General features: G+C 35.1%; 1 protein-coding gene across 6 annotated transcripts; it reads left to right on the top strand.

The window, feature by feature from the left end:
• The first annotated feature begins 307 nt into the window (after nucleotides 1–307).
• LOC105039689 (probable serine/threonine protein kinase IRE4) lies at nucleotides 308–27260 on the top strand. 6 transcript variants are annotated; one of them, XR_002163627.3, is made up of 19 exons: nucleotides 308–857; nucleotides 3187–3281; nucleotides 3377–3595; nucleotides 3777–4247; nucleotides 4344–5066; nucleotides 6204–6376; nucleotides 6465–6714; nucleotides 9203–9295; nucleotides 10720–10860; nucleotides 10942–11034; nucleotides 11324–11534; nucleotides 11615–11700; nucleotides 14738–14826; nucleotides 19541–19592; nucleotides 19731–19787; nucleotides 21453–21608; nucleotides 26258–26422; nucleotides 26557–26634; nucleotides 26846–26903. XR_002163627.3 is itself a non-coding variant. In XM_010915940.4 (18 exons), exons 1-18 carry the CDS (start codon nucleotides 638–640, stop codon nucleotides 26936–26938), a joined length of 3300 nt encoding a protein of 1099 aa, XP_010914242.1. In that variant the 5' UTR covers nucleotides 310–637; the 3' UTR covers nucleotides 26939–27260. The 6 variants fall into 6 exon arrangements, 3 of the variants coding, with proteins under 3 accessions (XP_010914242.1, XP_019702596.1, XP_010914243.1); XR_002163629.3 differs by having other exon boundaries at nucleotides 26255–26422; XR_012137120.1 differs by having other exon boundaries at nucleotides 309–857; nucleotides 11327–11534; nucleotides 26255–26422; nucleotides 26846–27260.
• Nucleotides 27261–27698: the final 438 nt, after the last annotated feature.

The following is a 27698-nucleotide window of genomic DNA, read 5'->3' as shown; positions in this document are numbered from 1 at the left end:
CATCACGTACAACAAATGCTCCCTTCCTCCCATGTACGTGCCATCTCGGTGTTATCCATATCCTGTTTCTGCGCCCTTCCCTTTCGCACTTTGATGCGCCTTACCTCCATAAGAAAAGTTCCTCGGTCCCACTTTTACTGACGTGGCACTTTTAAACCAAATAAGACTCTGCCATGTGGTATGGGAACCTAGTGTGGAAACAAGAGGCGTCCTCTAATATTGGTTCATAACACAACTCTTCGGCAGATGGACCTCCCACTTCCCCAAGTACCCCAGCTCCGAGTCCGCTCCTCCACTTGGTCCTTTTCCGCTTCCCTCTCATCCGAACCCGAAAAACATAAACCCAAAAAAATAACCCAGATCAACCAAAAGAAAAGAAAAGAGAAAAAAAGAAATCGCCAGTTTTGAAACGTCTCCCTCTCGTTTTAAACCCGACGAGATCGAGACCGGCGCCGACCGCCCCCAGGACCATTTCAGCACTCTAGGGTTTGACTCCCTTTCCGAACCCCAATCCCTTCGCCCGCTCTTCTTCTCCCATGGAGGTGATCCGATTCTTCTTCCCTGTGCGGCGGCGATAACGTCGGAGAGAGATCGTCTTTGGGGCGGTTTCTATTTCTTTTCTTGATTCTTGGATTGGATGGCGGAGGGCAATCCGGGCGGGATTCCGTCCGGGCTGAACCGGATCAGGACGCGCCGGGCGCCGTCGGAGGACCTTTCCAGCTCCGGCGGGGACGACTCGCCGGCGCCCACCGTGGATGGCGCTGGAGGTTGCGCGTCGGCCAAGAGGGGGGCTGCCCGGCTGTTCGCCAGGAATAAGGCTGCCGATGTTGCGAATCCATGGGTGGATGATGGAAAAGGTGTGAATTTTTTATTCTTCGTCCTCCATTTTATGGCCGATTTTCCGTTTAAATTATCTAGCTATACCGGTTCTTGTCTGGGAAATTAGTGGTTATTTGATTTCTTTGTTCTGGTATCGACATAATCTGTGAACTTAACGGGGAAATTTGTGGTAACTGAGCATAGATAATACGTAATTTTTCTCATCTTAGTGAGAAACTGGAATAAAGAGACGGTTTTGAGGGCTAACGAAGGTCGTGGTAGATTGCTGTGTCAAGCCTATGAGAAGTTACCTTTGATTCTCTTTCAATTAAATAACCAGAAAATCCCTATGTAAAAAATAGCTGTTTCTGTGAACTTTCTATAAAATATGCAAAACAAACTTGTCTCTTCGAAGCAAAAGAGGAAGCAACCATGTCAAGGGAGTAGTTTCAAAGAATTAATGAAGGTGTTTCGTAAGCATGTGTAGTGTTGGAACTCAATTTAATTTCCTTGGATCAAGTTGTAAACATTCCCGCAGAAGTAGTCTCTAAAGTAGCTCTTTGTGGGTGGGATAATACTTATGTATTCATGTTATATACATATACATACATACGTACGTACATATGTATGTATTGTATGTATGTATGTATGTATGTATGTATCTATATATATCTATATATATATATATATGTATGTATATATGTATGTATGTATACATATGCACATATATATATATATGTACATATACATACACATATATATATATGTACATATACATACATATATATATATATATATGTATTTATATACATATATATGTGTGTGTGTGTATATATATATATATATGTACATATACATACATATATATATGTATGTATGTATGTATGTAATGTATGTATGTACGTATGTAATGTATGTAATGTATGTATGTATGTAATGTATGTAATGTAAAACCATGTCAAGGGAGTAGTTTCAAAGAATTAATGAGTGTGTCTTGTGAGAAAGTATGTAGTGTTGGAAGTCAATTTAATTTCCTTGGACCAAGTTGTAAACTTTCCCACAAAAGTAATTTCTAAAGTAGCTCTTTGTGGATGGGATAATACTTATGTATTCATGTTATACACACACACACACACGCCATGTCAACGGAGAAGTTTCAAAGAATTAATGAGTGTGTCATATATCTGTGTGTGTGGATACGTACATATGTACATATATATGTACGTACATATGTATACATACATATATACATGTGTGTGTGTACACGTATATATGTATGTGTGTGTATAAATATATATATACATACATATATACGTGTACACACACACATATATACGGGTACACGTATATATGCATGTATATACGTGTGTGTATACATGTATATATATACGTGTGTCTATGTGTGTGTACACACACACACACACATATATAGACACACACGCACACACGCGCACACACACACACATATATATACAAACACACACATATATATACATATGCATACATATATATAGATAGATAGATATACATATATATATACATATACATACATATATATACACAAATATACATATACATACATATACGTACATATATATACATATACATACATATACATACATATACATACATATACATACATACATTATATATATATGTATATATATATATATATATATGTATATATATATATGTATATGTATATGTATATGTATATATATATATGTATATGTATATGTATATGTATATGCATATGTACACACACACACACACACACACACATATATATATATATAAGCTTAACTTTGTTTGGTCTATTAATGTAGTCATAGATCATGAATCAATCTTTATAGGCTGCTGTACAACTATTGGTTTCAATGCAGTTTGTCTTTGGGCACATGCATTTAATATATGTTGCCTTAGCAAAGAAGCCAGATGATTTGGGAGTGAATAATGTAAAGCATTTATATGGTTGTGCTGTGTTCATTTAGTATTGCGTGATGGTAAAAAAAGTGGTCGTTGGTTCAGTTCTTATCTAAGCACCAAGGATTCTGATAAAGCTTCTTCTAGAACTCACAACTCTGAGGTAATTTGTGATTGAAATGCATGATGCATCAACCTTGGTACATATATATATATATATATATATATATATATATATATATATATATAAGCTTAACTTTGTTTGGTCTATTAATGTAGTCATAGATCATGAATCAATCTTTATAGGCTGCTGTACAACTATTTGTTTCAATGCAGTTTGTCTTTGGGCACATGCATTTAATATATGTTGCCTTAGCAAAGAAGCCAGATGATTTGGGAGTGAATAATGTAAAGCATTTATATGGTTTTGCTGTGTTCATTTAGTATTGCGTGATGGTAAAAAAAGCGGTCGTTGGTTCAGTTCTTATCTAAGCACCAAGGATTCTGATAAAGCTTCTTCTAGAACTCACAACTCTGAGGTAATTTGTGATTGAAATGCATGATGCATCAACCTTGGTACAAATCTACATATCTTTGACTTCTTTATGAACCAATCCTGTTACCAATTTGCCAGGTCAACAGGGCACTGGCTAAACTGCTGAAGAAGAAGAAGAATATTGCAGCAGCCAAATATTCCGTGGATCAAAGAGATCTCACTGGAAGGCCATCAATACCAGAAAGCAGTTCGGCTAAAAAAGCATCAAAAGGCCAAAAAAGCTTTTCACATGAACTGGGACCTATAGGTGGTATTAGACCTGACAATCTCCGAGCCCGCAGTTATAGTGATTTGAGGGTATTTTACCTTTTTCTCTTGATGAATACTTGGACTTTAAGATAAAGGATGGATAAAAATAATGACCACTTAGTGGATCATGACAAGCTTTTATTCTTTTTCTTGCGATTAAATGTTCTGTGCTCTCTTCTCTTTTTTTCACCTTTTTAAAATGATCATATTTGGTTTGAGTTGAATTCAGGAACTTTTGGGATCGTTACATTCAAAGTTTGATGCTGCTAAAGAAGCGGTGAATGCAGAGCTGGCTGCTTTTGCACGGGAAATGGATGCCATTGAGAAGGATTCTGTATCAGAAGTACAAGAAATAGCTGAAGATTTACTGATTCTCTCGCAGCAGTGCATAGAGATGACCTCTTCTCATTTCCGGGAAAACTGTGAGAGAATAGTTCAGGACCTTGCCGATAGGAGGCAGAAGTGCCAAGCAGGCATTGTGAAGCAACTTATAACACGCATGCTCTTCATCTTGACACGCTGCACCAGGCTGTTGCAGTTCCAGAAAGATAGTGGACAAATGTATGAGGACTCTCTTGATAGATTCAAGCAGTGTCTAGAACGTGTTCCTGCTGTTGAAATGAAATGGATTTCCAAGCATGACCATGCTGACCTAGGTTTGGATGGCCTAGTGAAACATCCTTCAGAGGAGCATAGTGAGGTATTTTTCAAATTGAGGAATTTAATGCATGTTTTAACAGCTACCAGATCTTTAGGAGTAACCTTATATCTTACTAAATTCCTCTCATCCTTGCAGATTTCCACCCGTATGAGTCAGAGATTCACTGTAGAATCTGATGCTTGCAGTTTCAGTTATCCCGTAAGTAGAAAAGTCTTAACCTCCAGTCATGAGGATGTTGTTTCACAACATCATGGATTAGATGGCAGTCTTCCGGAAGAGCTGTTGCATGAGTCCAGCTGTGATTCACTTCAAGAAAGAGAAGAATGTTCTGAAGGGCTAGATACAGTAATTTGCAGGATATGTGAGGAGAATGTTCCAGCTTCTCATTTGGAATCTCATTCCTATATATGTGCTTATGCTGACAAGTGTGATTTAGAAGGTTTTGATGTGGACGAAAGACTACTGAAAATTGCAGAGATACTAGAACAGATTGTGGAGTCTTACAATCAGAGTAACCGTGCATCATGTAGCAGTCCTGAGATTTCGAGGGTACAAAGTGCTAACTCAGTCATGGGATCTGAATGCCATTCTCCTAGAGTACAAGAGTGGCACAGCAAAGGTACAGAAGGGATGTTTGAAGATCTTCACGAGATGGATACTGCTTGCATAGATGATTCTCATGTGGCAACTTCTAATAATTTGAAGATTCTTTTGGCAATGAAGATTGGAGCTTGTCATCATACTTCTTCCAATGGTAGTATGACACCAGCTTCCTCGACAACCACTCCTAGATCAAGCCACTTTGATTTATATTGGTTGGAGCACAACAACCCTTCTGAGCATGAGGATGTAAATCAGGTGACTTGTTTTGATGATAATACCATATTCTTTCCTGAATTCTATTCTATGACTTTCAGAATATGTTGAAAAATCCTAAAGATTCACAAAGTAAAAGGAGAATAAACCTCAATCCATGGGGTGGATGCTGGTATTTCTGAAAGGGAAAGACAGGCCTGGCGCATAGATAGAGAATTTGGATGCTTTGGCGATTCCGGGTTTGGTCATGAAAATTGATGCTTTAGGCATCTTCCCTGATTGGAAGCCAACATAGTGTTGCATTTCAAAACATTTGCTTCTTGAGATTTGTCCTTAATTTATAGTGATGTGAAATATGTTACGGTAAAGATATGTTCACAGAAGGATATGATCATAAAATAAAATTTTCATGCTCATTTGATTCTTGTATTTCAGTTTCTCTATAATTTTGGTTAGTATCAGCACCCTTTTGCTTTAGCTCTATGACTGGCTTTAGTTTTCTAGTCAAGTCATTAGAAATGATATTTACTCTTTCTTTCTCTCTTTTCTCTTTTTTAATCAAATAGTCCATTTAGATTATGTTTAGGGGTGCAATCAAGTTGAGTCGAGTTATATAGCTGGAGGCTCAAACTTGACTCGATTCAAAATATTCGGTCTCAAAACTTGAGATCTAGTGAGCCTTAATATCCAAGCTCCAATTTAACTCGATTAAAAAAAAAGCGGAATACAAGATTGATTCGACTCAACTCGAATATCAATTGAACCATACTCAAGCTCGTGTTCGAGCTCAAATTTAGCCTTGGTCATAATTAAAAAAATATGGTTAATAAAAAATATAACACAATATTATATTTTAAAAAATAAATTAATAACACATATTATAAATAAAATATAATATTATTAAAAGGTATATATACTCCTCTGGGCATGTGACCCTTCGAATTGAGTATTTTCCTACTCGAGATCGATTCGAAAAATTGTTCGAGCTACTCAAGCTCCAATCAAGTGTGGTAATAGTTGCGTGGACTCGAGCTTGGACCTAAGTCGAGCTCAAGCAGCTCGCAAGTTGCTTGGTTCATTTGCATCCCTAATTATGTTGTTGTTGTTCGTTCTACATGACTTGCAAAAATGAAGAAAGGAAGTTTCTCTTTGTTTATTTAGATAAATCTTGTTTCACAGATGAATGAAATTGCTGATATAGCTCGTAAGGTTGCAAGCTGTGATCTTGCAAATGAAGGGGCTTCTGAGCTCTTGAACAAGTGCTTGCATGAAATACTGGACATTCTGCAACATAGCCAGCTCAAGGCTTTGATAATAGATACATTTGGAAGCCGTATAAAAAAATTACTTAAGTAAGTTTTGGTTTCAGTTTTGAGAATACATTTTCACATTTGATGCATGAAGACTGTATCTGAAAAACACTTTGATGGGAATGCTCAGAGAGAAATTTCTACTGGCCATTGAACTAAGGGATAAAAAAAGATTTAAAAGCATTATTCAACCTGAAGACATCAGAGAACCTTCTACGTCAAATGCAGCTCAGTGTACGACCCCAGCTCCTTTACATCCCATGCACAAAGAGAGGACGAGTATTGATGATTTTGATATCATCAAACCAATCAGCAGAGGGGCCTTTGGTAAGGTTTTTCTTGCTCGAAAGCGGACAACAGGAGATCTATTTGCAATAAAGGTACATGCTTTAAAAAGATATTTGGTATCTGTTTGACCTTGACTAATTTACTATGGCTGCATTCTTTAAAGAGATGACCTTGACACCTTGTTGTTTGTTCTAATCTCTGACTCTTTTACAATCTGCTGTGTGAATGGGATCTAAACAATGTGCTTCAAAGTTTTATCAATCCAGTATGCCATTGCCGGTTGATTTCCATGGTTATGTTGATTAAGTCAGCAAAGGCATTGCCATCAAAAATTGATGAATAGATATTTTTAAGTTTATTTTCTTTGTAGTTCTTCATTGGTGAATATTAGAACTTCTCAACACAATGGTGTTGTAAGACAAGTCCAACCTAACTCTACAGAGCTTTTTGCTACTAACACTTTTTCTTTCTGATCTCTATGTTACCTACTATCAAACGACTTTGTTTTGATATAAGAATTTTTTTCAACATTCAAGCTTGCTTAGCTGGTGCAAGCTTCAAATTCCAAGATCCATGGAAATACGTTCTTGGAAGAAGGACAGCATTTTCCTTTTATCATGTGAACTCTAGAAGGGTCAAATTAATTCATAAATGAATAAAAAAGGTTAAATTACCTGCAAAGTCTTTTTCTTATTACTTGACATGTTTGAAACTAAGAGGACTCTAGAAAATTTGAATTGAATTTCTGATAATATAATTCTAGCAACAAAAGAAGACAAAGCCTTTTTGACATGAATGAATGAATGATCAAGGAAAAAAAATCCATTTAACCAATATTTCATTCCACTCATTTTTATAACCGATCTAAGCAAGAGAACATCCATTTAGGAATATTTCATTCTATTCCATATTGATAACCCATCTAAGCTAAACATGAAAAGGAGCATGAGTATGGTTTATTCTATTCCACTTGAATAACCCATCTAAGGAAGAAACCCATATATGTAAAAACATTTTATTTCATTTTTTCAAGATGCAGGTTACTCATCATATTAACAAAGCTTCAACAAGAATAACACAAATTTGGTAACTAGAGCCTTAGATATATCATATATGCATGCTAAACAAAAAAGTGAAAAAACTTTCTGTTTGTTAGGCCGAAGGTGCCTGAAGCTGCCAAAACTTGACCGAAACTGGCCAGATGGAGCAAACCTGAAAATTTTGGTTAGTTTTAGATCCGCTTCAACCAACACTGTTCCTTTTTGGCCGAAAATGGATTGGTTTCGATGGAAACTTCAAACCTTATTAGTGTACTTGTAATCTATATTTTAAAAAAGCCCAATGAAATTAAGAAATAAGATTTTGGTATAGGTATAATCATGTGGGCTGCTTCACTTTTCTGGTTAATATCCAGTAGTTTTTTTTTTGGTACATAATATCCAGTAGTTCATTCACTTAACTATGAGCCATGTCTCCTCCTTAATTACCTCAACTGAGCCTTGAATATTATTTGGCCTACTACACCGTCCGCTATCATAGGGGCCTGGTTTAGGTTTTAAGGGTTTTCTCTTCCATGGTGACCCACTGGGTCTTAGGTCAAAACCACACCAAACCAAATTATAATCTGGTAGCAGTAACCAAAACATGGTCCAATTCTTTAAAACCCTCAATCAACTTGTTCGTTTTGTATGCCAGTTTCGGTACCAGCCATACACTAGTCTAATTTTATACTATTTTTTTATCATGTCTTTTCAGAAAATTAGATTGAAAAATATGAAATACATCACTGCTTTTATGTTTTACTAAAAGGATCACCATTAGCAGCAAGTATTTGAGCACAATTGTTAGACTGAACAAGTGTTCTTGACGTTATATTAGTTACGCGTATCATTCTAATTTTCTTATTCCATCCAATTAAGCAGTTGTTGCTTTGTTATTCAACACTTGCAAATGTTGTTTCATGGTTATCATTGGTTCCTTTATCCATTTTGCTGATAATAGCTATTTTCATATAGCATGTAACTTCTCCACTCGGTGTTGTAAAAGGCATATATCACATGTGCATCTCTGGACCACACTTTCATGTGACTTTCTTTCATAATCAAACTATACATTTGTATTTGCTACAAGCAAAGTTTGCCATACTAGTTGGTACAATACGTACCATACTGAATCAGGAGTACCATACCACACAGGTACAGAACTGGGCTGTCGTACCATATTGTGCTGACACTTGGTACATCGAGTTGTACCATACCGAACTGTGTATTGACACTAGAATAGGATAGTACTAGTATGGGGTCTGATACTAAGACACCGGACTTGGCTACAAGCCTTTTCCTTTTCTTGGTAGATGTGTACATGTCTAATTATCTATCTTTTCTTAATTAACCTGTTGCTATCAGTCTATTTCATTTGATATATTGAATTTGTTGGTATTGCTTTTCTTCCAATCATATTGAGAGATCTATCCATCACTCAAGAATTAATTGCAGAGTTATATAGTTTGGCCAAACAAAGAGATCTTGTTGTCTACATGTCGAAAGCTGATTAGGTAATTTCAGATTGTTGCTGCTGCAGGTACTTAAGAAATTGGATATGATACGGAAAAACGATGTTGAACGCATATTGGCTGAACGTAATATTCTAATAACAGTCAGAAATCCATTTGTGGTAATTTCATTTTCTTTCTGTGCTTTTATGCATTTTCAAGCAAAAAGGACCTTGTTTCTTGTGAGCCTTGAATATATATCTCTCTTTTTTTGAATGAATGAATTTGTGTATCGCCAGGAGAAGATCTTCATTAAACCATCCCTCCTCTACCCAAGAAAAAGTCAGTGAAATTTTATTGACATATTACTAATCTGGATGGCATGGTGCTCCAAACTCATTCATTTAGTGCTTTAATCACCCCTAAAGTTTGAAATAACTCCAATAGATGCAGCCACAGCCCGACTTCTTGTGGAGTGCTTCTTAGCATGGAGGCTTTCATTGTAAAATCCTGTCCATTGCCTCTTGATATCCCATTAACAAAACAGATATCTTTCCTTAAAACCCCTATATAAGAGCTAAAACTCCTAAGATTCTGTTTTAAATCTTTTTTACATATTTTTCCTGTTCTATATTCTAAAGAAACATGCTAAAGACATCAATTGTCAGGCACCCCAGCCTACGGCCATCAGGCAGTTTTCAGTTCCCAATCCTATATGCAACTCGTACATCTTTCTCATATTGCTTTCTATAGGTTCAGTTGCTCCTAGTAACTTTCCTTTTGTATATTTTACATTTGTAGATAGCCTATTGAGAATTATCTCCCTCGTATTGACTCTTTTCTAGTTCTGCCTGTAACTTGCCCTGGAGACCTCTCAGATTATTTTCATGGACTGGCTTTAATTGCATCTATAGTTACAGTAATTTAATTTAAGAGAGTATATATGAATATGTGATCTTGGTCCATGAGTGTGATCCAAATATTAAGAATACAACATTTTTTTCCACCTAGTAGCTAAAATTTGATTAATATCATGAATACATCTTCCTCTGTCAGATTCTTATGCATCTTCTCCTGAAGAATATTTGATTCTTTAATCTGAAATTATCAAAAAAATAAGAGCATATCTTTGGCTATTATAGCAATATGATCATTGTCTTTATAAAGTAACTTGGCCCCCTTTAGCATGAAACTTGACTCCAGTCCTGATCGATATATGCTTCTTGCATGCAGAATATGACTCAGGTTTCATGTCATAAAATTCATCCACTTGTATAATCCTTTATTTTTTACATTTTACCTTTTTCATTATGTTGAGTCAAATTCAATCAGCTATACCATTTTACTTTTGTTGAAAAGCTTCTTCTTTTTTTTTTTTCACTATACGTTTTCTGTTGCTGTTTAGCTTATTTATCATCCGAATATAAACAAATCAAGTTTTCTGCATAGTTTAGAGTATATAAGCAGAAAAACTATACATGTTCCCTTTTCTGGCTTTCATTTGTTATCATCATTCTTGATGCTGATGTAGCGAAAGCTTCTGCACCAGTCAAACTATTTTGCTTTAGGTGCAAGATTCATCCATATTTTTCTTGTACTTTTGCAGGTCCGTTTCTTTTACTCCTTCACCTGCAGAGACAACCTTTATTTGGTCATGGAATATCTCAATGGAGGTGATCTATATTCCCTGCTTAGAAAAGTTGGTTGCTTGGAGGAAGATGTAGCTCGCATTTATGTTGCTGAACTGGTTTGTTCAAGACTAATTCCATGCAATATTGTTACATTCTTTCGAAACTTTTTCCTTATTGTGCGTGTTATACTATATTAGGTTCTTGCATTGGAATATCTTCATTCCCTGGGAATTATTCATCGTGATCTGAAGCCAGACAACATACTGATAGCTCGCGATGGGCACATAAAGGTGACCTGACATTTTATGATTCTGTCAACTTACCCTTTTTCTAGGCACGAGCTTGTACAATTCCATATATTTTTTTTCTTTGCATCATGAACATGAGCAAGAGAAATAGTAGTGATGAATGACACCATGCACAGCATTCCAGTGGCCCAGAATCTTATCATATATTTGACATATCATAGTATGAATTGCAGAAATCTTTTTATTATTAATGAAAATTCATAGTTACTTCTTCCAGCTTCCAGACTTTTTTTTGTTGTTAATGAAAATGCATATTGATTTCTATTTGTAGCAGCTTACAGACTTTGGATTATCAAAAATTGGTCTGATCAATAGTGCGATGGACTTGTCTGCATCTGGGACAACCGATTCCATTCTATTAGATGGCCAGCATCAGCATGCTTTTTCTGCAAATACTCTCCAAAGAGTAAAGAGAAGCCGGCGTTCTGCTGTTGGGACACCTGACTATTTGGCACCTGAAATTCTTCTTGGAACTGCACATGGTTTAGCACATTCCATATTGCAAGCTTTTTATCAAGTTCTTAAAGAAGATGAAATTAACTTCTTTGCTATTTCTTTGTAGGCTATGCTGCAGACTGGTGGTCTGTGGGGATTATCTTGTTCGAGTTCATAACAGGGATCCCACCATTCACAGCTAGGCTTCCTGAGGTAGTCTACAACTATACAAATGTTCGTGAACTAAATTATTGAGCACAAGGTTCAAAGATCTTTGTTTCATTGTTGGTTTTGTAAAGAAAAGAAAGAAAAAGTTACAGAAGCCATGACTTGTGGATCTATTCATTACAAACATTTGAGCTTTCTTTAAAATTGCTGAAAAGTAAATCCACAATGATTAAACTTTATCAACTATTAGGGATGCTGACAACTAAAATATCCACATAATTTTAGCAGTCTTCTAGTCAAACAAATATTCATATCTTGAAATATACTAGCTTTTAAAATATGAATATATTTGAAAATATGAAAATATTTGAGCTAATATAACAATATGGATATCAGCATGGGATGTGAGAATTAAGCTTAAAAAAAAAAAAAGGATAGGTATTTTAGTTTAACTGGACTATCTCATGTTGGAATGAGGTTTGATATTATATTTTATGAAAGGACAATTGGTTTTGGTTGTGGAATTGCATATCAGCTTCAAGGATTTATAAATATGGAGAATCCTTATGGTTGATCTTTCTTTCTGGGATTCTCACCTGTGTGGCACCAGTTTCTATGTGGCATTACTCCTTATCAATGCTCCATTAGTTTGAACTAGCAATTGATCAACCATGATAAACAACCAAAGGTTGACTAAGGCTATCAAAGGGAAGCATTCTTTTGAAATTCATTTTAGGTGGCACAGTGGATTGATAGATTTGCGGATATTCATGTGAATGAAGTAGGATCTTACCATGATAATCCATCCTTGGGCATTTCCTTTGTCCACAAAAGAGCTGACCCAGTAACTTGAACTGTTGCATAGTGTAAATGCACTTCATGTAAGCCCAATTGGCACCTAGCTCTGGATATATCCTTGTTGAACATTATATTAGCAATTTAATCCCACTGAGCAGTTTGTTAGTTCTTCGCTGCCTACTTTTCTATCTACCAGTTATAATGGACACGTGACCACATGTGACTAGTACTAAAGATTTTTAGGAGAACATAAATTTTAAAAAATTAACATGAATTAGATGCTAATAAACCTTAATTGGAGAACTATTTAAATTATTTTTGTGTATTAGAATCCTAGATAATTTAAGTATTGCCATATGCAATAGATCACTATGAATTTAGATTTTGGATGTGAAATTCTTTTCATCCATATAATCCTAGAAATCATGGAAATCTTAACTTAAATAGACTTTGTTTCTTGGTCTATTCCTCAGAGTCTTGTAAGGTGAGTTCCTGCTTGGACTCAATCTAGGAACTGTTTAAAATAAAAAAAAGCAGAAGTTTAAGAAGTTTAGGATGTTTAAATATCTAAGAGAGAGATAATAAATTAGGGACATTATGGGAACTGAAAAGTTGGGAAATTAAGCTGCTTTTGAACCGTGGAATTTTTTCCTGCAAGCACCCTCAGATTGGAATATTTGATTTTTTTATGGATTCTATTAAATGCTTGAGCTAAAATTGGTTGACCATATTTAGTTCTTCCTGGCTATATTGTGATTTGATATTGATCTCAGCAATACAAGAAGCTCGCATACAACTACCAATGTCTATGAATGGCTATCTCATGCAGGTTTATGTTCCTATTTATTGGAAGATAATCATTTGTTCAGAATATTATTATATTTGATAATGTGTTTATATTTTATAAGTTACATTCTTTTATGTTTCTTATGATAATTATTTAGTCATGGTCATTAATCACTTCTAATTACTGAACATTATCCATCTTAGCTAAAGTGCCTCACCCTCGGTGGAGTAACTTCTCCACATCAATAATCATGAGATCATGGGTATTTGGTTTGCTAAGGGATTCCATGTTGCATGTTTTCTAAATCTCTTTGCCTTGTATATGTTAAGAATTTAGTGTTGGAGTCATCTTCATGCATTGACAAGTGTCAAGATCAAAGTTTTAAGTACCAGTACCAGGCATCATACTATTTTTCCATTAGAATGACACGGTATCCATATGATGCTAGTACTGGAAGTACATGCTGAGACCACCATATTCCAAAAAATTGAAAAACCACCAGCATTGATTGATATGTCTCACGGTAGTGCCAGTATGCACAGTATGGATTGGTAGGGCTGGTGTGGTACCAATATAGCTGTTTTGGAATCCTGACACACATATTAGTTCTGGTTTCATGCTAGAATGGTATGGTACCATTCATACTCACCATGGTCAAGATCATGGCAAGAGGCTCGGGATTTGAGATTGTCTTATGCATGAAAGTGGATTGTTTTAGTAAATAACTAGTGGGAATTAAGTGGTTGTTCAATGCATGAATATATGTCTTGCCTCAGCATCTCTTTGTTAATGGAAGTGAAACTGGAAATCATGAAAGGCATGTATCTGGTCTACTTTTGGGCATATGGACGTGGATTTCTTTTAACTCATGGAAGTCTCATTTTTCTCATGAAGTAACCTAATGTAATTAGTTTCAAAATCATTCAAGGTTTTTGGTGTAACCATGTTTATACATTTAGCACCGTTTTTGGCAATTGCTGATCAAGGTTGATAATAAACACATATAGCTGATGATTAAAAACCCGACCTGACCATGGTTTGTGATAGTTGATCATGTCACTGAAATGCCTGACCTTGTCTATATCATGAATGTACTTGTTTTCCTGTAGTGGATTTAAAGATATGTATAACATCTCACCTTTTATCAAACTGTTAATGATTAAAGAGCAGGGCCGGGTCAAAATTCGTAAACAGGAATAATTAAAACAAAATTCAAAGTATAAAAACTGGTCTCTCACTGATGGAAGCATGCAACCCAACTTGTAAACTCAAAAAGCACAAACTATTAATATGGCAAAGTTCTTTTTGACTTCACTTATATTACCAATTCAATGTATTTCAACTGTTTGTCTGACTTGTGAAGATTGGTAATTGGAGCTTATTTTATTCGATTACAATTTCTGTATAAAGTAGTTTCTAAATATGATTTTTATACAAAATCAGCCAGGATGGAGAGCTTCATTTTACGAAATATTTTATTGTTTTATGTGTATACAGATGATCTTTGAGAACATATTAAACAGGAAAATTCCCTGGCCTCATGTTCCTGATGACATGTCATATGAAGCCAAAGACTTGATCGACAGGTTTGTCAGATTTTTCTTTTTGGTTTTCTAACTTTCTGGTTGGTCAACAGTAGTCTGCAGTTTTCAATATTTTATGCTACTAGCTGCTGGGACCATGCAATGCACATTTGAAGAAAAAGTTATGAATATATAATTCATGAACAGAAACTTTTACATTATATTATATTATATAAAGATTATATAAATCGTAGAGACTTAAATGAATAATATTACCATATTACTATTAGGGGTGGCAATGTGTTGGGTCAGGCCAGGGTCTGGGGTAGGTTGAAACAAGTATTAGGGAAAACCTGTCAACCAAGCCTGAGCCAATAGGTCAGAAATCCAAAACTGAACCTGACTTGGTTATTAATTAGGCAAATCAGTCCAACACATGTAACCTGTTTAATAAACAAGCTAGATTGAGTCAGGCCTGTGATAACTAGTTAAATTGGTCCTAAAAAATTTGGGTTTTAACCATGTTAACCCAATCCAATTATTAAATAGCTTGAAACAGGTTGAACAGTTCGAGACTCTAAAAATACACCTGACCCATTTAATAAATGGGTAATTTGGATCATGTCGTTTATAACCCTAATCTATTTATGCCAAATCCAAACCTCCTTATCTTGGTCAGATTGTCCAGAGAGGGTCATAAATTGCTGCCCTTAATTGGGATGAGATATTTTAAGTTTAATAATTCTAAAAATCAAAAATTTAAAATTCAAATGTTAATTGATATTGAATGGTGTAATTGGTTTGCAGTTGGAGAAGATGAAAGGATTAAGCAACTAAGATAGGAAAGAAAAATAGAGGAAAAAGAATTAATATGCTACTGTGTTTTTCCAACAAAAGGAGCCTTTTGTTAATTGGCTGAGTTTCCATTGTGGACAAGATTTGGTTGGAGATGGAATCTAGAGGAGAATATGAAAAGTCGATAATACAATCTAGGATGCAAAATGCTGAATCCTTGTCATGAAATATAGTATACATTTTTCTGTCTGTGATTGGGCTAAAAGGTTTTGAGTTTTATTACTGCCAAATTGAATACATTATAAGATTGACTTTTCAATGGAATTATTTTTAAATAATGTAGGCACACTTTGAAGATTTAGGGACTACAAGCAGATAAGAAACACTAACAACATAAGCTAGTTTTGGTGAATATGTATGTCATCACAATTAACTGACTCGATGTTCAAGTATTCATGTATGTTAATCATGTATAAATTTGCTGATAGTTTGCTAACCTTTTGTATTAAAGGGGTATTTAAATAGGAGTTCTCTACGCCTAAATATAGGCATCATGCTGGAAATGATGGTTGGTTGTCCATTAGGTCATGATTGAGAGGCTTCAACTTTGCTCTCTGTAACCTACTTTATGCATTGTCGCTGAATATTCCATTCAAGATCCTCCTGAGAGTGGCTTACTGAAATGCCAGCTAGTTATAATTTGTGCCCCCATCTTCTTTCTATATAAAGTATTAAATTTGAATCTAAATATGCTGCTTTTGACCCAACAAGAATATCGATTATCCTGCATGCACATTTTTGAAGAATTATATTCTTGTGGAATTGAGTTGTGCCATAAGTTTTTGTCTGCAACTTTTAATAAGGAAGATGAGTTATTCTTGTTCTATCACATTGTTAAGACTTTTGTTACACCTCAAAAGTAGACAAGCCATACTCCAAGGTTAAAACAAACAATTGCAGTTTCCAAAAACCAGATATAATAAAGTAAATAAAATTGATAGAAAAAGCAAAAAAAAAACAATTAAATGACAATGCCAGATTGTTCTTCTGCCAGTTTGAAAGCAACCTTATGACATGGAGAATCCCTTATCAAATCTACCTTATCCAACAGTTCCCTCACAGTTTACTGATATTTCATATTCCGACATTTTTTTCCAAAAGATTTATGATGATTATTCATGGGGGGCTTACATTAAATAGGGTCATATTGTGCAGACTGAAATCAAGGTTAACTTACACGGATAGAACATATATACTCCAATTAGAACTTGCTGGATATGGTTGTACCTGCAGGAAGTGGGACGGATAGGGGATTGGATTTTGAATACAAGAGCAAGGGGGGAGCAATTTTAGAAGATGGGTATTGGAATATCATGTAAAAGCGACCTTTTAAACAACTCTATGAATAAGTTTGAATGGCACAAAAACAAAATAGAGCACAAAATTAAGTCTTAAGTTATTTGGATGGGACCATTTAAGAACATATAGTGTAAGCTTAACAAATCAGGAATATCTGATTAGGTGAGGGTCCTAGAATAAGGCCAAGCAAAAATATGGTTATGGCTATCGTTGCATTTGTGTTCACTAATTTTGCAGTCATTGTACTGAAACTATCATCTCAGTGAAGCAGAGAGATTTAAATAGGGCATTGGTTGAGTCTATCAATGGGAATATGTTCTGAGCCTGTTTCTCAGTTTTTATTTCATATATAGATGGGTGCCTTGATAGAAACTTCTATGGTTTTAAAAGTGAAATGTACCTCTTGGCTACTAAGTTGAATCTACCATTCGGCTAACATAAATACATATTAATATAATGTCAATATAATTCCTCTATGTTGCCTAGTATTATTTTATATTGAAATGTTAAACTTCCACATTACACTCCTAACCCACTGAATTTTACCTGCAATCAATGTTTTTTATGTTTTACGTCCGGAGCAAACTAGGTTAATCATCTAAGCAAGTCCTGGTCAACAATTCAAAAGACAGAACTTACTAAGACTCCTATTCTTCAAATGAATTTTTGGATGTAATAGTGATATGAATTGCATCTTTGAATAAACCACATTAGAAGTGAAAGTGTATCGGATGATATCTATCAGGATCCATTTTTGTATTTGACACTTTATCTGGATATGGATGCAAATATGAGCATCCAACTAATATTTGTATTCGTGTCCATATCCATCAAAGAAAAACAGATACGGATATGGATGGATAACTATCGATCCGTATGCAAATTACCATTTTTTTTTTGTTATTCCATTAAATCTTATGATACTTATGAATTTTTAATGGAAACAAGTGACCGTATTAAAATGTTACTGACTTAAGTTACCTTCCATGAACTAATATATTTGATTTGGCGACCTGATCAGTCCTACTTATTCATATTTATATTCACACTTTCAGTATTCAATTCATTATCTGTATCCATCTAAGATAAATATGGGAAGCATTAATTTGTATCAATATTCGTACTCGCCAAATCAAAATAGATATGGATATGGGTATGATGATGTCTGATCTGTATCTGATACATTTTCATCCCTAAACCACATTCATCCTTCATCTCTAGCACTATTTTCCTCCCAAATACAGCTATTTTCTGAGGCTTGCTTTGGGGGAAGGATCAAATATTTTCTCTTTAGAAACCTACTCTCTAAAGGATATCGTTTTTTTGACAACTTGTTTGATTTCCTGCAAATGGTCTTACTTTTAGGTCCCATTTGAGTTACTGAAGGAAAAGCCACTCCCTGGAGAATTCTTCAATACCCTTTAATAGAAGAACACTCAACTATATGTATATTTGGTTATTAACTGATATACTCAACTGATATAGTAATATGCTTGTACTGCTTACTGGCGAACTTTTAGTTATTGCACGTAAGATGAGAATTTGCTGCTAGATAATGCATGCCTGTGTATATTACAGGGACAGTGAGAAGTAGAGTCTGATGCAGCATGTTTCTCATCATTTGATTGGTAGAAGTGTTAACAGTTGTTTGGCCATATATGGGCATCAAGATTTGTACCTAATTTAGGTTGTAAATTGACTCATGTCCAATTTCCTGTCAATCTACAATGACAACCATCTTGCATACAAACTTTGTGGTCCACGAATAGCCATCAAGTTGTTAAGTCCTTTAACAAAGATTTAATAAGAAGTATATAGTCAACTCCACACACACAGAGAGATAGAGGGACCGGTTCCATTAGATTATAAAATTAGTCTTATTAAGGTTAGCACACAAGAGCATAAGTATGATTTCATACATCAGTTATATTAAGTTTTTTCCCCATCTAAGCATTCCCATTACTGACTAATTGGATATAAAGATCCCTCTTTTAAATATTGGCAGCTCAAGATGTCCCTTATTCTAGAATTTTCCCGATAAGATCCCAAATTTATATTTCATTAGACGTAAAGAACAAGTTAGTGCTTTTCTCGTTTCTCCTTTCACTTGGTTCTTCGGGGCTTCTAATTAGTGAATTACACTGCCCCTCAACATTGGAATCTTTGAATTCAAGATAGAATCAAGATTTTAAGTCTCAAAATGGTTGTAGCAGGGAACTCGAATTTGATGTTGACTCTTGAGAAGCTACAGTGGCTTATTAGTTAATAGCTCCAAGGGGCTGAGTGAGGGGAGGGAGAGGAAAAAAATTACTAAATATTCCACTATGATGGATGGAAAAGATATTGATTTGCAGATTTTTAGAAAAGAAGGGTCTTTATATGCATTTGATCTATAAAGAGAGGGGTTATATCCAAATCCCATATCTTATGTGTTGTATCAGCAAATAAAGATAGACAAGAAAAAGAAATTTTCATTACATAAAACTTGCCATTTGCCTCAAAGTACTTTACCTTTAATTAGGACCAACTAATTGTGAGACATGGTCAGGATGTATGAATATTGTTTTCTTAGGGGATACTGGTTGAATAATTAACTCTAATTTGTCCATTACATTTTCTGCAGGTTACTTGTTCAAGATCCAGACTTGCGCCTTGGTGCTAATGGGGCATCAGAGGTTGTACTTGATATATGCGTACTAGTATTTTTTTCAAAGAACTCCCACTAACTCCACTGCCTTTAGAAACTTGAGAGCATCGAATTTGTATTGATTTTGCAATCTTTTCATTTCTTAATGGTTGAATTCAATTTACAGGTAAAAGCTCATCCTTTCTTCAAGGAGATTAACTGGGACAATTTTTCCTCGCAAAAGGTATGCATGAATAGTTCTTTGAGATTAGTGTCAATCAGATTTTATGCATCAGAAGTAGATTTATTTTGTTTGTGTACCAATGATTTTAATATATGGTAGATAAGTGCATATTCAACTGTGCAAATATAGTGCACCACCATTTGGTTGCTAAAAAATTAGTGCTTCATTAACTTGGCCGAAAGTATGAAGGAGAAAAAATCAGATTGACTATTTATTTGACTTACAAATTAAATGGAACTTTCTTGTTAGAACTGCAAGCAAAAATAACAGACTATCATTCATCTGTTTGAAGAGATTTCGGGTGTAAAAGGATGATTAGAATTAATAAAGATGGAGCTTGCATGAATGAATCATCATGTTTTAAGAGGGCCATGTCCAAAGAGTCAGAAGCAAGGTTTTAAGCTTTGGTTGAAACCAGTATATTTTGACCAAAAATGATTGGCTTTAGCTGATGTCTTTTGAAATTGGCTGAATTTTTTGGTTTCATCATGTTTGGTTAGTTTCAGCTGGTTTTGGCCCATTTCAACATTTTTGGCCAATGCAGCATTTTCAGTCCGTTTATGGCTAATTTAACTGCAATTAACCTTTTTTTTTTTGTTGAAGAAGTAAATGTTTTTGATGTCTCCTTTGTTCTCTTTTTCTTTGAAGTTTCTTACTAATTAGAAAGCATGATATGTTGGCAATTTTTATTTCCAAGCTTATAGATGTTTACTCTTCTTTTTTTCCTCAGAAATAATAAAATATTAAAAAATAAATGAAATATTTTTCTTTCTGTCTTTCTTGGATAGGCTATTAAAATGAAATAGTACATGATATGCTTAGATGTTCTTTTCCTTGTTTAGATGGGTTGTTAAGTGAAATAGAATGATATACTCTTAGATGAGTATTTTCATGTTTAGATGGACTATTACTTTTATACTCTTGTGCTACTGAACAAGCATATTTACTTAAGTCTATACTCTTATTCATTTGTCTTGTTAAAAATGTTTGATTAAGTGATATTTGATGTTTATACTCAATAGATTAGTAGACTGTGATTTGCGGACCTGACCTCATCTACCCCATTTGGGAAATGGATTGGGTTCAATCGCAAGTCATAAACCGAAATAAACCAGGCTGGGTTGGGTTCATGCTTGCCCTGGTCCCAACCTGGCCTATTTGCAGCCCTACCCAATATAGTGTTGCGCATTTGACTCTCACCATCAATTCTTTTATAGACTTGCTTGATTTATATAATCAAATGTAAATGCACATGCTCATGTTTTCTATTTACAATTTCAAGGGCTTGTTTTCTCATACGTGAGCTCACTCCTTTGATGGCTCAATTGGATTTTATGCTACATGGAAGAAAAGTAAATATTTGTGCCATATACTTTTAGACATGCATTAGGTGTTTGGTTTTCTTTGTTGATACTTGATACTTCTGTTAAGACGGTCAATTTGACGGGACTTGTTTTTAATTCTCCTAGCAGTTATGCCTACACTTCAATTGCCATTCCACTTTTAAGATATTAAAGATTATGGGTCACTAATTATATTGAGCACCATAGGTACTCTTGATGTATCTTGATTTGTTTGTTTTGTATATCAGAAAGCATACCTGCTCAAATCTTATACTCATTTTCTTCTTACTATGATCTCATAACTACTGATTATTGTCTGTAGGCTGCCTTCATTCCAAACCCTGATAGTGCAGATGATACAAGCTATTTCATGTCACGATATTCGCAAAGTTCTTGCCAGATTCCAGTCAACAAAGACTCCAGTGATTGTGCCTCCGTTGAAACTATCTCTAGCCCAGAAACTGGCCCTGAAACAAGTGTAAGTTATCTTCAGCTCAATTTTAAATAAAATCTCAAAATTTGTATTAGTCATGACATGTTTTTTAATTTACTTAGATTGATTAACTATTAGGAAATAAGTACTTTTATCCAATGTTTCATAAAATTAGATATTGATTAGAGAACAATCTCTGATGTTACCATGTTGAACTTTTCTTTTACAACAACTGTAATACTTGTGATTTGTGAAGTGATGATAAACTTGTGATCCCTCAATCTGCCTTTGTCCTAGCAACACAAACTGAAATTCTGATTCCTTGAACACTGTATGGACAAACCACCAAACCTATAATAGTATAATGTCTATTTTCAGTTGGCTGATCCCCTTCCTCTTTGCTCCTTTTGAATCTCGAGCCCTCTCTCACTATTTCCATCATGTTGAACTTTCCTCTTTTTTGACACTATAACCTAAATCTAAAGATCTCCTACTTGTCAGGGCTAGCTCTTGCTTGTACTGAGGATGGCCACATTATATTAAACTGCTCTCCTACATTCAAGCCCAATTGCTGCTACTTCCAGCATTGGTCTGTTGTCTGCTTGATTGGAAAGCTTTAAGAGCTAGAACTCTTGAATTCCTATTACACAGTAGAAGTTAAGCATATTGATGAAAGTTTTAACTTTACTGCATGCAACAGTTACCAATAGTTTGGTTTAATTAGTTCAACCAGGTATATTTGGAGTTTTTAGTTATGCATTGCATATAACTCAATTTAGTGCCACTAGATTCTTAGTTTGACAAGTGTACTTCTAGTTCTAGTCATTCTGGTCTTCCAAGAAAGTTCTGCACTAAGCCTGTATTCCTTTTACACCAGTCATCTATGAACCTACTATTAATAATCGGGAGTGCATACTAAGGTGTGAACTGTTTGTAGATGATATACCGATGATTCATTCTATGATATATCAGTGTTTCATTGGATGAGGACAAGATCTAATGCAGATAAATAGCGGAAAACCTTAGAGACTGAGGGCTTAAAAATGAGCAAAATGAAAACAAGGTATATAAAATGCAATTTCAGCAAAAATATAAATGAAGATGAGGCTCCAATTAGAATTGATGGACAAAGAGAGAAAGCAAGTGATTTAGTTTCATAAATTGGATCTATTATAGGAAAGAATAGCAAAATATATGAAGATTATAGGTATTAGAACTAGAACTGAATGGATGAAGTGGAGTGGTGTTTTGGAGTGTCATTTTTTTTAATTGATACCTGGTGATTTAGGTGAAAAATTAATGAAACAACAACCAGATTAACACAATTGTAAAACCAAGAACTTTTTGAGATAGAGTCCAAGAAAACAAGTTGATTGTATCAAAATTGGAATGTTGTGATGGACGAAGACTAAGATAGCTAGAAATAAATGCATTTAAGAGGTTGCAGGAGTTTCACTAGTTTCGGATTAAGTAGTAAAGAACCAATTAACGTATGGCATCTGTACAATAAAGACATTACGAGGCTCCAATAAGAAGAGGTAGTCGGATTTTTGTCAAATGTTATATGAAGTAGAGATAAAGGGATGCAATGTAGTTTGTATTATCTTGGCTTTCACAGGAAAGCTAAGGACCTATGCCAAGGTGACATGTATCTTAGGAGGGAAAAGATCTTTCATGAGAAACCACCAATGCACTTGAAGGGGCTCATGGTGAACCCATGTTCACTTCTCCACCTCGCATTCTCCAATGTCTTTTCCATCTAGCCGCTCCCCCTTGGATCAGCGGTAACGATAGTGGAGGGTAAAGTAGGTGGTGGTCAGCGCTCCACTCATAGCATGTATTTTCATTTCCCTATGTTCTATGCTCTAAAGCACACCTCTCTGCTCCCTTCATTTAGTATGCCCTCTGTTCTATTGACATCTTCTTTGCAAACTTCTAGCGACCGCCATCATCTCCAGCGAAGCTGACCGATCACCTTGATCAAAGATGAGTGTCAGCATAGATGTACACCATGATAATTTTATCTTTGGTTTGTAGCCAGGAGGGATTTAACAACCAACCCTCTCTCTGATCAGCATTGCTAATCCCAAGGAGAGGGGATTGATAGAGGAAGATGATGCGGAAGAAGAAAATATTTTACAGCAACCATGGTTTTGTTGCAAGCCAATTCAACTAGATGGATTGATTTTTTTTTTTTTTTGAGAAATCCTTCATGGCAAGCGGAGTGCTGAACCTCACTTACTCCACCTTTCCCGATCATCATGCTGATCTAAAGGAGAGGGATTGGATGGAGGACGAGGTGGAGGATGAGAGGTGAAACCTGGGTTCCCTTCGAGTTGGTTCAACTGAGTCGATGGTCTCTCGTAAAGGAGCTTGTCCTTCCTAGACACGTGTCGTTGGAGTATAGGTCCCTATCTTTCATCCAAAAGCCGGGATGTGTAAACTAAACCATGTCCCAGATGGAAATCTAAAGGAATATGGGTAGAAGTTGGGATATTTTAGGATATGTTTTAAATATTATGATCATGGTTAAAGTCGCAATTAATAAGATAGTGGTCAAAGGTGATAATACAAATCTATATCGAAAAGAGTTTGGACAAAGTTTTATTATAACTGATTTGCTTCCTGAGTTTTTAACTTAGGAATTTCCAAAGTCAATCCAAGATGGGCAGGTTCTTTTTGATTAAATATCTTGATGCTAGTAGGCATCATTGATATGACATGAAGAGATTGATCATGTTGATTGCCCTAATCATCTTTTATTCATATTAGGTATTCTTATTTTTATCTTTATATCACACCTCATTTTATTGGTGACCCATCATAGCAGAAGAATGCCTATTGTGATTTTCTTTCCTTTTTTTTTTTTTCATATGACTTATGCCAATTTATCCATTTTCATTTCATCTTAATATTCATACCCACTGTGCTTTATTATCATTAGTGCACCATACATGTTTATTAACACAACCATATAAAAACCTTAAAGCCTTATCCCATGTATTCAAGTTTGACTTTATGGATCATAAAATGATGTATTAGTTCTAATTTAACTTGTGTCATTGGAAACACATCCCAAAATCAATGGTGTAATTTTGGTCTAGAATTTTGTTTAAGATATCTCTGGGTAGGGAAACACTTGCCATGAGTCTTGAAAAAGCGGTGGTTGTGGAGGCTACATGCTTTATTAATGATTGTTGAAGTTTATGCGAGCCCTTGATGTGCTCATAGACTTGGAAAGGATCTATATATGATTAGATCAAATGCAAGGTTTAGTACAAGGAATTGTTTGTGTGTTGCGGAATGTATAATCAACCAAAAGGCCAAATTGGAAAATGTAGTAATAATATCTTTCATCAAAAGGAATAATTCCTCAGAAAATAAATATCTGAAAAAGAATAATTTAAAATGCAAAATTTCTTTAAATTAGGCAAACACAGTTGATGTATGCAAAGCAAAAAATAGAATTAAATGAAACTACAAAACAGGGCCCATATTATATGCTAATGAGAGATGAGACAAATGTACTATATACAAGCATCCTAACTTCTAATAGATAGAAGGTACCAGCTTATCAAGTTGGTAAGTATTTCGTAGCTGTACCAAATGAAGGATATTTAGGAAAGGAGGACCATCCTCTTGTTGCATAGCCCATTGTGTACAGCTCCTCTCTATTCAGAAGAAAAATATTTTAATCAAATAAATTTAGTTTATATACGATGTCAAGTTGTGTTTGCATTTGGGTGAGTCAACTTAGGTTGGGTTCGGATCAAGTCAAGCCTAGTTTGGGTCGAATGAACTCTCAGCCTATAGTTGACCCATTTATAATTATGTCAGAAATATGAACCAATCCTCAGCCCATTTATTTTACATAAATCCGTACCCAGCCACTAATTCATTTATGAAATAAGTTAGGTAAAATAAAATAAAGCAAAACATGGTATGCAAAGATCACCAATGACAAAATAATATTTAATTTCCAATATATCATCATAATCACTAATAAAACTAGAAATTTAGTATATATGTCAGTTATAAACTAATTAATAAATAAAGTAGGTAACATGCAACCCTTGACTCAAAACTCTGTTGCTTGTGCTAGCCGTTGCTTTGTATAACATTTTCTTTGGTGAACCAAACTACATGAGAAAATTAGAAAACCATCGACTATGTTGGGTTTGGGAGCTGACCCTCAGTTTCAGGGAGCTAATCCTGACTATTGTTATTGGCTTGATTTTGGAATGATGGTGTACGGACCCAGCTTTAAAATGAACCCACCCAAACCCATGTATTCTTGGTGCTTCAGGTGGGTCGGTGGGTGCAATTCAGATTTGGCTATTTCTAGCTTGCATTGAAAAGTGAGGAAATGTGCTATTCGTATTTTCAGTTATTTAAAAAGTGTTAGCTAAAGTAGGAGATGCTTTTGGCGCTATGTGATTCTTGTTCTTGGGAATGTTATATAGAAAAGAAATTATCTGACTCTGGAGACACTGCTCAGAAATGTTTCAAAGAGTTCTCTCAAAGACTTACTGGCCATTGGAATATCTCACTTAATAGTAAAAATTAAGCATGTCTTAAATGAACTAAAATGTGTTGCAATTATCACTGTTGAGCATATCAAAATTAGTTATTCACTGATGCATCTTGTGTATCTCAAAGAGTGCTAAGCTTATCCTTCCAATTCATGGCAGTAGTTGGTAGAAGCATGGTACTGGTACAAACACAATATGTGACACAATTTTCAGTAACCGAACCATGACATAGGACTCAAGGATAGTCGCATCGATTTTTAGGTTCTATGTTATCTTGACCATCAGCATTCCAAATTACTAAGTTTGGCAACGTGCTGACACATTCAGGTTGGCTTTTATTTGTTTCAATTATTACCTGATACCAGTATGTTTTCTTTCTACAGTTCCTGGGAGTTGCTTTAACTTGAAAGTGCATAACTAACAGGCTCTCTCGTTCTACCCTTTTGTTTTCTCATGTTCAGACGGACGAATATAGTGAACTGAAGGAGTTTGACTCCCGAACCTCTGTGGATCTTTCTTCAATCAATTTCTCTTTCAAGGTAGAGTCATTTGGTACATCGTAGAATTCCATTTTGATTGCATATCCAACATTAAGTGCTCTTCACAAATTAGTGGCTAATACTCTTAATCAAAGAAATCAAATAAGTGGCTACAAATACTTGTCCTTGACTGGTTTCACTGCTATCTGAATTATTACAAACTATCATAAGCTTCTGCCTCAAACCACTGACATGTTATGTTCTATTGCAGAATCTATCACAATTGGCATCCATGAATTATGATGTCCTCTTACAAAGTGGAAAAACAAAATGTTCATCCCCACACAGGTATCCTCGCTCTTAGTTTAAAACATAGGTATGAAATGGCCATGTTTTAATAGAGTGTAGGAGTTTCTACTCTTCATACGGGCCAAGATCGCCGTGCATATTATTACTTGGTTGATAGCCTGGAATGTAAATATCACTAGTGCTATGCATGATAATTTGAGCATGCTCCCTGGAAATCTATTTTAAGAAAATGTACAGGAAGCACGAATACCCAAGATGTTTTGTGCTTCTTTTTTTTTTTCTTTTTTTTTTCTTTTGCCTTTGAGAAATAATCCACGTCAGTGATAGCTTTTTATTTTTTATTTTCCAAGAGGAAAAAAGGAAAGAAATATTGAAAATCGGTGGTTCATCTTCTTCTTCTTCTTTTTTTCTTTTCCCGTTTTCCCGTGTGCTGGGCTGGGTGTGTTTTGGATGATATGAACCTGCACATGACGGTGGTATTCGCCGAAGGCTTTGCCAAACTGCGTGCTATGTGTATCAGATGGTGTCCATCCACAACACTACCAGGCCGTGCAGAAAACATGTCTAAATTGTGTAAACCTGCATCTACATTGAACTGATTTACTTGGGCTGGGTTTAGCAACACTTTTCTTTTTATATTTTATAAAATAAAAAAATAAAAAAATATTTTTTTAAAAAAATTGAAAGTATATATATTACTAGGCGTAATTAATTATTTTTTATTTTGTAAATATGAAAAGAAATAAGAAAATGTTGTGGGTGGTGGTGATGGTGGTTGCCGCCAATGGTGGTAATGATGGTCAAAGTGGTGGTGG

This window comes from Elaeis guineensis, chromosome 1 (assembly GCF_000442705.2).
Source record: "Elaeis guineensis isolate ETL-2024a chromosome 1, EG11, whole genome shotgun sequence".
In the NCBI taxonomy this organism is placed as follows: Eukaryota; Viridiplantae; Streptophyta; class Magnoliopsida; order Arecales; family Arecaceae; genus Elaeis; species Elaeis guineensis.
The sequence above is the reverse complement of the archived record's forward strand: the minus strand, read 5'-3'. Positions and strand labels throughout refer to the sequence as shown.

What these genes read in the sequence shown, in the direction of transcription:
- LOC105039689 (XM_010915940.4), top strand. Translation starts at nt 638, where the DNA reads ATGGCGGAGGGCAATCCGGGCGGGATTCCGTCCGGGCTGAACCGGATC. An exon ending in CTCGCGATGGGCACATAAAG is followed by an intron (nt 11,035 to 11,323) that starts GTGACCTGACAT and finishes TTCTATTTGTAG; the next exon opens with CAGCTTACAGACTTTGGATT. An exon ending in TCTTCTTGGAACTGCACATG is followed by an intron (nt 11,535 to 11,614) that starts GTTTAGCACATT and finishes ATTTCTTTGTAG; the next exon opens with GCTATGCTGCAGACTGGTGG.